This window comes from Thermobia domestica, chromosome 7 (assembly GCF_964235325.1).
Source record: "Thermobia domestica chromosome 7, izTheDome1.hap1.1, whole genome shotgun sequence".
Taxonomy (NCBI): domain Eukaryota; kingdom Metazoa; phylum Arthropoda; class Insecta; order Zygentoma; family Lepismatidae; genus Thermobia; species Thermobia domestica.
In genome coordinates, this window is record NC_137460.1 from 268,039,666 (window position 1) to 268,054,276 (window position 14,611).

The window sequence follows — 14,611 nt, forward strand, 5'->3', positions numbered from 1 at the left end:
TATTTTATTCATTAGCATCTTCCACTCTTTCATCAATCATATCCTGCACAGTAATCACTTTCTACTCAGTTTTGCTTCCCCAGTCCCTCATTCTCCATCCTCGCTATCACTTTACAAATTTTTCATTTTCTCTAGTTGTATTTATATTGAATCTATCTGTTTATATTAAGTTGTGACCTATATATGTTTACTTCCTTCATAATGCTAAGGATCGAAGTTCCTTACGCCCATTTTTTTCATTCTCTTTTTGATTTTTTGTTAGATATTATACCGTATAATTGTAAAATTTCGATAGAACACAGACCACGACTTACACTTTGCATGTAAATTCCTTTTCAGCACTCACGTTACAGAGGGCGTAACCTCATAGGTTACTAGCCATTTTGACTGACCGGTAAAAAGTAGTTCATTCGCAAACTTTCCCAGCTGGACTACATGTAATGAGGCCAATTTGCCAAGTCTAGGTTGTGTTTATTGCACTCGTGTTGGCGCACGGTGATGGTGACACATTAACAGGCGACAGGTTGCAAGAAATTGAGAGCTTTCATGAGCGGAAGCTAGCTGGAGTATACAAGTAGAATTATTTTTGATCATCATTATGACCATTTTCATTCTTATACTGATCTCATTTCATAGTTTTGGATACTGCTTCAGTTCGGTTATTTTATCCCATACGATAATTGACGATGGACAGTCTTTTACGCATCCTTTGAAAATAAACAAGAAGCGGAAAAATCGACGAGACAGAGCATACACTGAACCAATTTCTTAGCGTTCTTATTCTCCAATCAGTGGCAACTACCAAGCATCATCAATGAGTTCACCACTATTTAACCCGAGAAAGCTAACATTTCGTAAATTTTACGAGCGAGAAGTATTATTTTGATGCTCCTTCCCCTTGACGACGAAAATGGACTAGTCCGCTGACTTCCGTTTTCTACTAAGCCTGAATTGTTGGGCAGTACTTACTTTCCTTAGCTTCCGGCTGTATTTCTATATGAGCTTGTTAGCCGGTCGTAAGATTTACGATACATTAGGAATAACGCATGGATTTTTTAATATTGTTTACTATTATTTTGTACTTCTAGAGTCAAGTTACAGATACATTTTAGTGAAAGTGTTGGCTTCATTTTATAGTATTTATTCAAGGAAAGTTAAGAAAATGAATCGTACGGGTATTGTTGACAGTGACCTTATCGAGACTTATAATGCAAAGAAAGGAGGCGTTGATTCACTGTACCAAATGTGTCGTGCAGCCGTAACACCAAAGGATGGGCTTTGTGTGTCTTTTTTGGAATGATAAACATAATCCTGGTTAATGCCTATTTCATTTATGTTCACAATGTTGTGAAAATGGGTCAAAAGCCTCTTTCTAGAAGAAAATTCGCGGCAGTCTTATTGAGCCATGGTTCCAAGAACGGATTCAATACTCAAATTTGCCCCGGAAACTCCGGCAATCCATTGCTGATATTCTGAAAATGCCAGTGCCAAAGAAGAATGTTGTCTTCCAAAAACCAGCCTCGCACAATTTGTGGGATTTGTCAATCAGCCAAGAGGAGAATGGCGTCAATGTATTGCTGCCGCTGCAACATGCCGATCTGCGGAGAACAATGTGGGAAATGCTGTGTATACTACGCGGAAAAAGTTTGAACAACCAAACTGGCTGCAAAAATGTTCACTCATATGTATTCTTACCAGCTGTAATCATTAGAGTCCCAGTTTCTAAAAAGATACGTATGTAATTAAGATTTTGTGACCAGTCGCAAATTTTACGATACGTTAGCTTTAACGTAACTTTTTGAACATGTTAGCTTTCCAGGGTTAAGAAGCATACAAATGCACATAGCATTTCGAGCTCTGACTCTCACTCCTACCGGCTTATCGTTCTCTGCACCATGTCTACAACTTCCTACTGCAAAACTACAATCCAAAGTACTTGAGTTAAAAGCGTTTACATCCCTAACAACTTTAGCATCGGCAACGCAAAGATATTTCGCAAATGGTAGAGACAAAAAAAAAATGATTTCATCATTAAATCACAGTCGGCTAACTTCGCAAAATAATTCGTGACAATCCAGTTTTGAAATTTTCAGGAAAACTGCAACTTTAACTTCTCTCAACAACATCCGACACTAGCAACCTCAGCCACATACCATGTCAATAGTATTACGAGGGGTTCCTCCATCTATAACACATGACGATACATAAGCTGGATTCCCTGAAGTGAGATGCAGTTTTAAAAATACATCCGTATTTGGAACAATCAGGGTCCAACGAACATAGTTCGAATTCTAAGAACATCACAGAATACTATCAACGACCTTTTGCATAAACAAATCTTCGTTTTTAAGAAGAGACGCCGATTTGAACCATCCTGCTCATTACGACCACTTTCTCTCCGAGGTAAACGCTGTCAAAAATACAAAGAACATCCTACTAACAGGTGCATCCTATGAACCTGCAGACACGTAGCCAGCCCAAAAATATAGAGGGGGCCCGGTAAAAGTTAGGGGGGGGGGGCGAGCCAACCATATTATAGTTCATCAAATAGTAACATCAGCAATTCATCATCTTTGCTCTTGAAAGTTTAAGTATTTTGCTTCTACTTAATTCTATTATCCCTCTACACACACACACATTAAGTTAACATTATGTAATCTACATGAAAAAAAACGTGAATTTTATTAAATGGGTATTACTAACTACACGAATTAGAATTAAAATATAAATGTTCTAATAGTTCCACATGTAATACTAGTATTAAGATCAAGATCGAGAGATAAATAAGGAAATTCAACTTTACTTAGGCTCTTGTTTAGGGCTAACTTGCGAAGTTGCCCTTCCGTTTTTATCAACATATTGAAAATTTACCTACAAGAATTTCATTATTTGATTGCTTGTGTGTTTGATAACATGTAAGTAAAGCGTAATTTATGTGTAATACCTTTTGATAAGCGCTTATAAAGACGGGACTAATTCGCAAGTAGAGGGAACTACTTGTCTCTAGGTTCAGGACGGTTGGATTGTGGATAATTTTCGAGCAAATATGACTGCAAGTGTACAGGGTCTTTGTGATGGATGTGAATTGACAGTACTAACATTTGTAAAACATGATGTTATCCGGGCAAGCGGGGCCTCCCAGGCCCAGTAGCTTCATATATTTCTTTGAATTTCTCAATTTTCCTAAATATTTCGATGGTATAAAATTCTGAATTCTTCTGTCTTTAGTCGAAGTTAAAGTCATGAACATATCGAGTTGGTAAGGCTAATAGAGTTGGAAAGACCCAGTTGCCTGTCTACGTTACAAAAATATCTTGCCCGGTCAAGGGTTAATCTTTTGAACATTTATGCCTTAATAAATGAAAGAACAAAGACCACCAACAATCGTTCATGACTTTCTGCTTGAGATAGGAAAGCTCCGCAAACCTAAGTACGTACTAAGGTAAGTGCGAAGAAGACATAACCTAACCTAAGTAACCTAATAGTGCGTTAACCCGCCTTGCTTCGGCTTCTCGCTTCGCTCCTTCTTCCCTCTCAACTACGCACTCCCCATTAACTACATACACCCGTGCTCCGCGCGTTTTATATAAATGAACCACCTGCACACTATAGGCATACTAAGAAGACACATACCAAAACAGTTTAAAAAATACTATAATGTTATTCAAAGCTACACTGAGAAAAATGTATGTGGCATACGTAATATCTTAGATTACATTTATAAATCCTGTAGCTTTTGGGCTTAACGTACAGCAAGCGTATAACTGAAAACGCATGTTTTATAATACTTTCTGTATAAGTGCTCCATCCATACATACTTTCCGTATGAAACAATATAGGTGGTCAGGATCTCACATAAAAATGGACGTATCTAATATATAGCTGACGAAGATAACACACATATATGTATGTACTGTTTGATATCAAACATCCTTTAACGGCTTGATGTAACACGTAAGGGCAGTACCTATATAGCATACGGATAACGTAAGCTCCGTTCTGATGTTTGTAGTAAGCAAGAGGATTCTGTATATTTGCACACTGTCCAGAGAACAGATTTTTCTCAATGTAAGCAAAACGCTGCACCCACCTAGTATCGAGTAAAAGCATCACTGCTTCTTTCATGTTAAATTACAACATTATTACGCATACGTGACTAAGAAATAGTTCCAATTTACAACGTTTTTATATGAAAACTAGCTACTTTCACGGGATCCCCCTCCCAAGTACAATACAAAACATTTTGCTACTTAATTTCTCCTCTAAATCTTGCAAATTTTTACTAGTCCTGGCTCCACAACCCGGAATTTAATCCTTAAACTTAACCGTTAAATAGGTTGACTTGCTCAGTTAGTCATCTAATTAAGATAATTTAGCTTAACTTTATTGTTCTACGAGAACAAACATATGAAAGTTTTTGCAACTATTACTTTTTCGGTGAATGTTCCACCACAGTCCTTGTTTTACATATCACACAACAATAATTTGGATCCTACAAGAATCAATCGCCTTTAACGGAACTCGGATCTCTTAACTCAATTCACAACTAATTGTTACATAGTTAATCTAAGGTTTGCTGTTAACGAGGATTTTGCAATGTATGTATGTACTACAACTACACAATAGAATAACAATAACCTACCGCAGTCACTGCAGTCGACAAAAGATAAACGCTTTGTTCCTGATTCCGTTTTTATGATTTGACTTGCAGCAAGCACTTCATACTTCGTCTCATACCTTCCAGATCGCTATTACAACTGTACATGAAGTATTATGAACATATTCCTCCTTTTCGTAAAAAAATTGCTTCAATATGTATTGTGTCTTTTCATACCGAGATTCGAGAAGACTGATAAACTTTACTTGAACTCCTTTAAAACATGTTTATAAGTGTTCATCAAATAGTTAAAATGGAAACATTCTTGGAATAATCTCTTTTATATTGCATTTTATTCTTACTGTTTACACATAGAATTAATCGAATGTTTTTGCAAGCCTTCCATTAAAATTTAGGTGGGACGGTCCCTTTGCCCCCCCTTCCCCGTGGATACGGGCTTGTGAACCTGTTATCCTAGTAAAAACTGCACACTTTTTCTCTTCCTATGAAAAGCTGTCCGAATCTGTAAAAAGCTCCTACCTACAACACTTGGCATCAATTCCCGTCTCCGACATACAGCTAGAAGTGTGAGTCTCGGCTTGCTCCAGAATAGTTCAAGCACCACTATTCACTCATTATGTTCAAAATCGAAAAGGTAAGACTTCACGAGAGACTAATCAATTTCTTTATATACATAAACTATTAGCATTAGTCACCCGCACTCTTCAAAACGTTCATCTTTTGCACAACCATTAATATTTCAACACGTTCAGCACGCAGCTCGCAACATTCTTCACCTCGATCTTCATGCCACTTACAATGGTTCGTACGTGCACTTTCATCTATCTTCACTCGAAACAATTATTTAACTTCATAGTGATCATATACCTAGGTATTTTACTATGATTCTTGTTTCTATTTCTCAACATTCTCCTGTACTTACCTCATATACTCATATTTGAACAACTATTACACGAGGAACAATTTCACACATTACTTATCAGTAAAACGCATCTCACTCCCAAACTTAGTTGCAAATTTACCTGCTATCAACTCATTCGTCACGATAAGAAGCTTCCGGGTTGACGCACCACCAGCGGCGTGGCATAGTATTTTATCCTTACCCATTGTATAGTATTGACTCTCCATGTAATATTCCTGAATATCTAATCATAATTATTTATTACAAATCTTTATGTGTCACAATGACAGTCATCTATGTTCGACCAGGTCGTCCTATTCCTCTCCCATTCCAATATATTTCTAATAATTTCCGACATTACCTGATATCTTCCTATATTAACATCCATAGCCGCTCAGACCGAGAGAAACAGCTTTTAACAAATTTATTACTGCCTCCACTACAGGCTTCATTCAGCCATTAGCAAAACCAATCCGTTTCTTATCTAACACTACTCCTGACATAGTGAACACTTCATTTCTCGCCCACAGTATTTTCATCTACATCCTACATCTCCTGGATAGTGAACATGTGCCCATTACACTCACTAGAAGTTTGCACTACTTCCTCCTCTGTCTCAAAACCCCCTCTTCTCATACTTCGCTACTAAACTTACTAAACTCATACAGTCAGCGACCTATCCCTTTTTTTTTACTGAAAGTGAATTTAACCCTTCGAATACCAAGACTGGGTCAATTTGGCCTAGATATTCTTTTATAAACAAAAGGTATAATATCAAAGAAAGGTAGTGGGATAATATTTTAGGTATTTCTCCATTAACAACCATTTTTACTTTTGGAAATCGAAATTCATATAAAAATAAACATAAAATACCCAAAAATGACAGGAAAGGTTGCTGGGTCATTTTGACCTAGCCTTGGTACCCCGTGGCACGGCACCCACAATAAAATATTATTATTATTATTATTATTATTATTATTATTATTATTATTATTATTATTATTGAAATGGTATTTTTCCTTTACTTGCAACTATCACTTCCTCGTTCTACCGAGCTTTGATTGGGGTGAGAGTAGTAGAAAGTTTTGTTTTATCAAACACTTTTTCCAACTCTTTCCCCCATCCGCACTCACCCCTACTCTCGCAACCGAGCAGTTCATCCCTCAAACCGCATATATATCACCTCATCATTTTAAAATCCCTCCGCGCTACTTTCGTCTAGTTAAACAGTCACCTCAAATCTATACAGAATATGTTTACCCTGGCAACCGCGAAGCTCTTCAGCATCGTAGAGCCCTCCACCGAACAGTGTGTAATAATCTTAAAGTATAAAAATTACGACAGTGGATTAAAACCTGAAACACAATTTCTGCCATATCACACCCTTCGCAATATTAGATGCGTTTCAACGCATTAGCTGCTAAAATTACCCAAACCTCCTATCCTCTCTTACACCACGATCACGCATTGCACAGAGACCAAGAAAAGGCTAAAACCTTTGCTTCCTAATTATAGGAGATTTTCACACCTCTATATTTTACTTAGTTTTTTATTTATCTTCCTGTAGACCATTTCAACTTGAATTCACCACATACTCTTCTTCAGTTCAACATGGCGCACAACATATCTACTCACAAAGCACTCTCTGCCTCCATTTCTACACCGCAAATTACTAAGGTCATCTTTAATAAACGTTATAATGCCCCTGGAATCAATAACATCTATCGACATGCAAGACAATATACCAATACTGCTCAATCTTCTTGGTCATATTTATTCCACGGAACAATTATGTACCAGCTCATTAGAAATCATCCAAATTTCTCTTGTTCCTTAAAATCAATAACACCGTCCGATACAGCTCAACAGAATCTTCACCAAAATCATAGAAAAAAATATTGTCAAATGACTTCATGCTCGTCTTACTCAATACCATCTTTACCACACCATCAAGCAGGCTCCCGCCCACAAATTAGCATCAACGATCAGCTTCTGTGTCTCCTCAACTGCATCCGTAAGCAGTATAATACCACCAAGCCATCCTGTCTGGTGCTCTTTGATTTAGAGAAGGCATTTAATGAGGTGTAGCGTTAGGGTTTGCTTTCGAAACTGCTACAGTTTCGCCTTCTTATCACATATATCCGTTTTATTTACAATTTCTTTTTTGGCCACCGTACTTACGAATACATTAATCAACAGTTATATCAAACTATATTTATGCACTTAGGCATATCTATGGCTTTTTACTATCACCCTTATTATATCTACTGTATGTTGTTGACTTGCCTCTTCCCCCACAAAATGTTCAGTTATTTCCATACGCTTATGATACAGCTTTTCTTGCAATTTGCCGTATTATACACTAAGGCTAAGTAAACAATGCCTTACAACCAACAATACACACATTTGTTCTGTGGTGCAATAAACGGCGACTGAAATCCAATGCTGCTAAAACCCACACTACAGTATTTCTGCCTCCTATGGAACGCTTCACATTTCACAGTAATTCCAGTTACTTCCATCACTGTTAACTACAACCATCTTAGAATCTCCAAAACCGTTAATACTTAAGACTCACCATAGATAGACACCTCAGACGAAAGACTTATGTCCAGGACATCAACAAAAAGGTATACAATCGACTCAATCTATTAAAACGACTTACTGGCACAACCTTGAGTATTTCTGCAAAGCTACTCTTAAACACTTATGTAGTCTTCCTTCGACCTGTGCTTAGTTACGGCCATGCCGTTAAGACTCGGCAGTCACCCCCTTTGATCAAAAACTTAAGGTTCTCGAACATCACACACTCAGAATTCCATACCACATCAAACTCCTGAGCTCTGTTCCAAAGCTCTATGCTCGCGTTACATTTCCGTACATTTGGTTCCATGTAGAAGAACTTTGCCGCAAAAACTTCCGGACCGCTCAATCCTCATCATCTACTCCTCTTCGATTCCATCAACGCCCATATCTATTTTTATATCGTTCACAGCATCAGTCATTCTATCTCTTCCTCCTCTTTTCAATGTATCATTATTCCTTACCACCGAAATATCAAGATCTTCCGCTCATCTGAAAGTTTCTTCTCTGTCACCCTCCGCACAATATCATACAATCATATTCTATACAATAATTCCTTTTTCACTAACAGTTTCCCATTCCCTTTGATTAATGTTTGAAGCAGTCCCCAAGGGAGAAGAATAGGCTATATCCGTCACAATACAATATCCTATTTGTCTCGTCCAAATGCACCTCATCTCATAGATATCACTCATCAACGCAATAAAATGAAATGTAAATCCAAATATTTTCATCATGATTTCTATATTCATTGTACAATTTCCTTTCTCCACTGTCATTATGATTACGATTGTAAAGACCGTAATGTCCTATTTACTTACGTTATTTATGACAAAGTTATTATAAAATTTTGAAAATCACTTATACCATGTCTAACTCCTTTCTCGCAGTAACATTGACTTCTCTTTTCCCCATGGAGGGCATAACCCTCGAGCGGGTGGTTAGCTAAACAAACATGCGCCATACCTTTACGTTATACTTTCACTTATAATGTTATTTCTAAAGTGTGTTTTAGAAGGTAATTTATGTCTTGAAGCAACGTAGAGTTCTTTGTTGTATACCTTTATCAAAAGACTGAAGTCGGTGTGAGACCGAAAGTGAACTTTTACCCAAATATGTACCCCATTGGCAACTTTCAGACAATGATTTTTTTAATAAAATTCCGTATCAGGGAGCAAACACAAAAATTGGTGAAAATTGTGAGGTTCGGGACAGCTGGAGATGTGGGAAAGTGATATATCTCTCTGGTGATCTGTGTTAAGCCATAGTGGTTGCTAGCAGATGTGGCGGCAACATTTAAAGAGCATTGCTACCAGGTTCTGAACGTGCACAAGGTTTTAGAAGCAAAGACAAATGTTCCTTCACCGCTGATAACTATAATGTGTGATTTATATTATAAACATATTTGACTATATGAAGAGGTAGTAGAGAATTTAATATAAGAGTAGAGAGTTAAGTATTGAAAGTATATTTAGAACATATTTTTATGATTCTAATACCAGAGTTCGTAGCTTTATAGTGAGAGTAGTAAAAGTGAATATACAGGGAGAATTACGACATGATGAATTGAAGAGAATTGGGACACTGTCCCACTCCTTCCACTCACAACTGTGAAAACATTAGATAGCTTTATTATAATTCATGTTGTTTTGCTTGGTTAACTCTGTGTTATCTAGAACTTTTTTCACATCTGTGTTTCAGAAAAATGTCACGCAAGTGGAAGAAGATAAATTGAGATCACATACGAACAGCAAACAGTGATATTCTGCAAGCCATAGAGAAAGTAATAGAGAAAAAAGAATACTATACGACAGGTAGAAAAAACACAACATATCGAAATCAGCATTTGCTAGATATATTAAAAATACAAGGAAGACTCAAATAGAGATGCTGTAATATTTCAAGGAAATCTTTTTTGTGTGAAACTCTCGTTAGCGCAAGTAAGATGAACTATGGGCTTAGAACAAGGCATGTTTCCCACTTTGCCTTACGCATATGCAAATGCCTTGAAGTAGAATATGCCGGAATCTTAAACTGTGTACAAAAGTGCGGGATACGACTGGGTTAATGGTTTTATGGAGCATCCCCCTCAGTTATCACTGCGATCTCTGGAATCAAAAGTTTATCAAGAAGTACCAGCTTCAATAAACAGAACGTGGACGATTTTTTGAACAATTTGAAGTTAGCATATGAGAAGTGTAAGTTCACTCTGCAGTGTACTTTTAATTGTGATCAAACTGGATTTAGTACTGTACACAGGATACCACGAGTGATAACTTAACGAGGACAGAATCATGTCGGACAGGTAACCTCAGTAGAACGTGATGAACAAGTGATGGTGCTATGTACCTTCAATGCAGTTAGGAATAACATTCCTCCAGTTTTTCTATATTCGAGAGTAGGGTACAAGAATTTATTCCTGAAGAAAATACCACCACATAGCTTGACATTAGCAAGGATAACTGGATGGATGATTACTGAGATATTTATTCTTTGTTTAGAACACATTAACCAAATTTCAAAATATTCGAAAGAAAATCCAATCATATTGCTCTTCGATCACCACGAAAATCACGTAAACATCATTGTGAAAGAGAAGATATACCAAAATGGCGTGTTATGAAAATTCCCCCCCCCCCCGCATTGCAGTCACAAACTGCACCTGGTGGAAGTTTCTCTTTATGAACTTCTAAAGACCATTATAACCGGGTGTCCAATGACTGGCTGGCTAATAATCCAGGAAAAACTATTTCTCCTCATTTAATTGATGAGTTTATACGACGGGTATATCCCTGTGCTATGGCACAATAGAATATCATATCTGGATTTAAAAAGACTGTAATATACCCTTTCAACAGTGCTTCTTTTAGAGAAGACTAATACCTGATATCTACAGTAAATGACCGTCCAAATCCCTCGTTGAGCTGAAACGCACCGTTTCTCCAGCAAAAGCTATATACAACCTTACCAGGAGACTGTTGCTTGAATATCTGAGGGTTCATCAGAGCTTCTGCCTCAATGCTCCCTTACTTCAGATATTCAAGAAACTGCATCTGTTATATTCTGCAGCAATATCTTCCACTGCGTTTGTAACCACTCAGAATATCTGTCCTTATCCGAAGGCTGCCTACCTCTCTTAATAAAACAAACCGTGCGAAAAAGAGTATTGGTCGAACAAGAATAGTAATAGCAACTGCAGAAAATATGAAACTAAAGAATAAGGCCTTGCAAAACAAATGCGAAAGAGATGTTAGTATTAGAATTCATTTACAACAAGTAATAGAAAGGTTGATACAAACTCAGAGTACTCAATAGAAGACAGTATTTTCTCTCGAGAACAGTGTGTTGATATATCCTCTAGTAGTTGGTCTATCAATGAACGAAATAGGATGGGAAAACACCAATTTCAATGTTGAAGAAAGTAATATTATACTTCTTAAATTTTACATCAAAAAGTGTGTAGTGTATAATGTAGGAATGTCCTAAAATGTTTAGAGCAGTAGATGCAAAGTGAAAGTTATGCGTTACAAAGTAGGATTTTCTAAATTTGTTTCTCGTAAACAGCAAGATACTAGCTTCAAATTATAGTTCAGTTGATTTTCAAAATATAGTTCTGAAATTACCTTGTGCCATGGGTAAGGTAACAGAACGTATGCGGTCTTCGTATTCGCTTTGCCTTAACTTCTCTGCATATAACATCCATTAAACAGTAACCTCTAGAATATAGATAGTTTTTGTCGTCTTGTGATTCAATTTATTTTCATATTCGCTGTAAACTGTCCCAGAAGAATCGAACTCGACTACGTTAACATGTGCATTGCTTTGTTGGCGTATTTTCTTTTCTTTTTAATTCTAATTTTCGACTTAAGCCTTGTTTTTGAATTTAATACAAAAAAACGAAACTATTGTCACACAAGAAAGTAGTAAGATGGCTGCTTACCTTTATTGGCAGAACTATTATTTTTTTTCTCAAACTGAAATATTTAGTAGGATGATAGCGTAGTGCACAATGTTGTTTAATCACTTTCAGTATAGCGATATAATATACTGCATTTCTCGCCACTTTGTTTTATTTCTGAATATCATTTTATTCTGTCCCACTCCTCTCTAGGGTCGACAAGAATGAGACAATTCTGGTATTGCCTAAAAGAATTCATTATTTTCAGAGTACTTCAACTTGAAACGCAGTTCGTTTATATATAAAATATGTATAGTTTATTTATGTACATAAATAAGTATTACAAGCCAATATCTCGCGAACTATACATCAAGAAAAATATTAGGAGTCAATGTACAATGCAGAGGGTCCTAAGAAATGAGTCAAGCATGAGGTTCCGGCCATTTTGTGGAAGGGGGATGAACGTGAAATGTTCAAATGGGAACATAAGTCGAGTGATACCTCGTTCGAAAGAGGTTGGAAAATTTAACAATTTTTGTAGGAAACAATATTTGGTATGGGTCACCGTTTTCAAGATGCCCCCAAAAATGGTCCCATTTTTCATCAGATAAAATTAACAGTACTTATAAATCTGAACATCTGAGTAGAAACAGATGAAACAAAAAATGAAAAAGTAAAAAGCCATAGTCAACGTAGAATGGTAATGTTGCGGTGTCCCCATTGCTCCCATCATGCGAACCCAGGACCAACTTGAAAATTTCAAATGGGAATATAGATCGAGTGATACCTGCTTGATAGATCGTGGAAAACCAAACAGCTTAGTACAAAAATTATATTGTTTTCGGGCAAGCCTGTTTCAAAATGGCCACTCAAAATGGTTCCTCATTCAAATACAAAGAGCAGCGTTCAAACTCAATGTTACAAAGCCAATATTCAGCAAAATATGCATCAAATAAGAAATATGTTAAGAGTCAATATACAATACACACAGGCCTAAAAATGGATCAAACACAAGGCCTAATTTTGTACTAAGCTGTTTGGTTTTTCACGATCTACCAAAAAAGGTATCACTCGCCCTATGTTGCCTTTTGAAATTGTACGTACACCTCTCCCTCCAAAATGGGGCCCCGTGGGATCCTCGTGTTTAACACATATTTTATGCCGTCTGTATTGTACGTTGAGGTTTAACACTCTTCTTATTTGGTGCATAGTTCGCTGGATATTGGCGTGTAACATTAAATTTGAGTACTGCGTTTTGTATCTGAATGAGGAACCATTTTCGGTTTCCATTTTGAAACTGGCTTGCCAAAAACCAAACAAATTTTCTACTAAACCCTTTGGCTTTCCACGATCTATAAAACAAGGTATCACCCAACCTATATTCGCATTATAAATTTTCAAGCTGGTCTCGGACCACATGATGGGGCCCTGGGGAAACCGCAATAATACCATTCCACGTTGCCTATAGCTTCTTCCTTTTTCGTTTTTTGTTTCACCGTTTTCTACTCAGCCGTTTTTGATTTAAGGTACTAGAAATTTTAGCAGATTCAGGCCCCTTCTTGGTGGCTATCTTGGAAACCTTTCCCCATATTAAAAGTGGTTTCCTGCAAAAATTGTTCAATTTTCCAAGCCCTTTCGAACGACATATTACTCGAGCTATGTTCCCATTTGACCCTTTCACATAAATGCTCCTCACTCCAAAATTGAGGGGCGGAGGGACCTCATGTTTGAGTCGTTTTTAGGCCCCTCTGTATTGTACATTTACTAATATTTTTCTTATTTGAGGTATAGTTCGCAAGATATTAGCTTCTTATTTTGACCCACCCTCTATAAACTCAAAGTATCAGACCATCAAATAAAGTTAACATCTTTCTTTTATTCTTAATACGTGTGCAAAATATATATACTTAAAAACTGTCACACTCCCGTATTAGATCTTAAGAACTTTTTCATTATTTTGTTTATTAAGTTATTTTAGGATACGTTGGGTTAGGGTTAGGCTGGCCCCCTGACACAGAATCGAAATCAAAAATATTAAGAGCATTTTGCGAACACTCCGATTTGTTGTTCAAAACATTGCAAAAAATGTAAAAAACATGTGCAACTAATTACAAACAAAAGTAAACATACATAAAGGATACCCAGTAGTGACGATTTTCAGGATTACACTTCTGATAGTCACCTTGTGCGACCAGTGATCTAAAATGAGTACTGAAGTCAGCGTATTTGGAATATTGTGATGACACAGACGAGGATTCATGGATCTATATGGCAAATTATGAGCTCATTGTGTTAGAAAAAAGTGACAAGTGAGGAATGTATAAGTTGGTAAGGAAAATAATAATTATTTTGATTATCTTCAAAGAAAGGGACATTGCAATAGATGAAATAAAATTTATTATATTTCACATGTATGCTATTTAGCACTATGTTGTTAATAGTGAAGAATTACCAACAACGTTTCTACGACAAACTTCCCAAAAGAGTTGTCTACAAACCTTGACTCTAAATTCATCCTCTTCATACGATATGTTTTATATTGATCTAAATTATATTGTAAAACTTCTGGAACAAATTCTCGGCATATATTTAGTATAATATTAGTGTTAGG

At 36.7% G+C, this 14,611-nt stretch overlaps 1 protein-coding gene across 1 annotated transcript in view; it reads left to right on the plus strand.

Moving 5' to 3' along the window:
• Positions 1-12,279, plus strand: part of LOC145690905 (uncharacterized) — a 50,138-nt gene extending 37,859 nt beyond the window's left edge. The window contains exon 2 of the mRNA XM_081766332.1: positions 9,804-12,279. Within this exon, the coding sequence (XP_081622458.1) occupies positions 9,804-9,837 (34 nt within the window). The 3' untranslated portion in view covers positions 9,838-12,279. The remainder of the gene's footprint in view (positions 1-9,803) is intronic.
• The last annotated feature ends 2,332 nt before the right edge of the window (positions 12,280-14,611 follow it).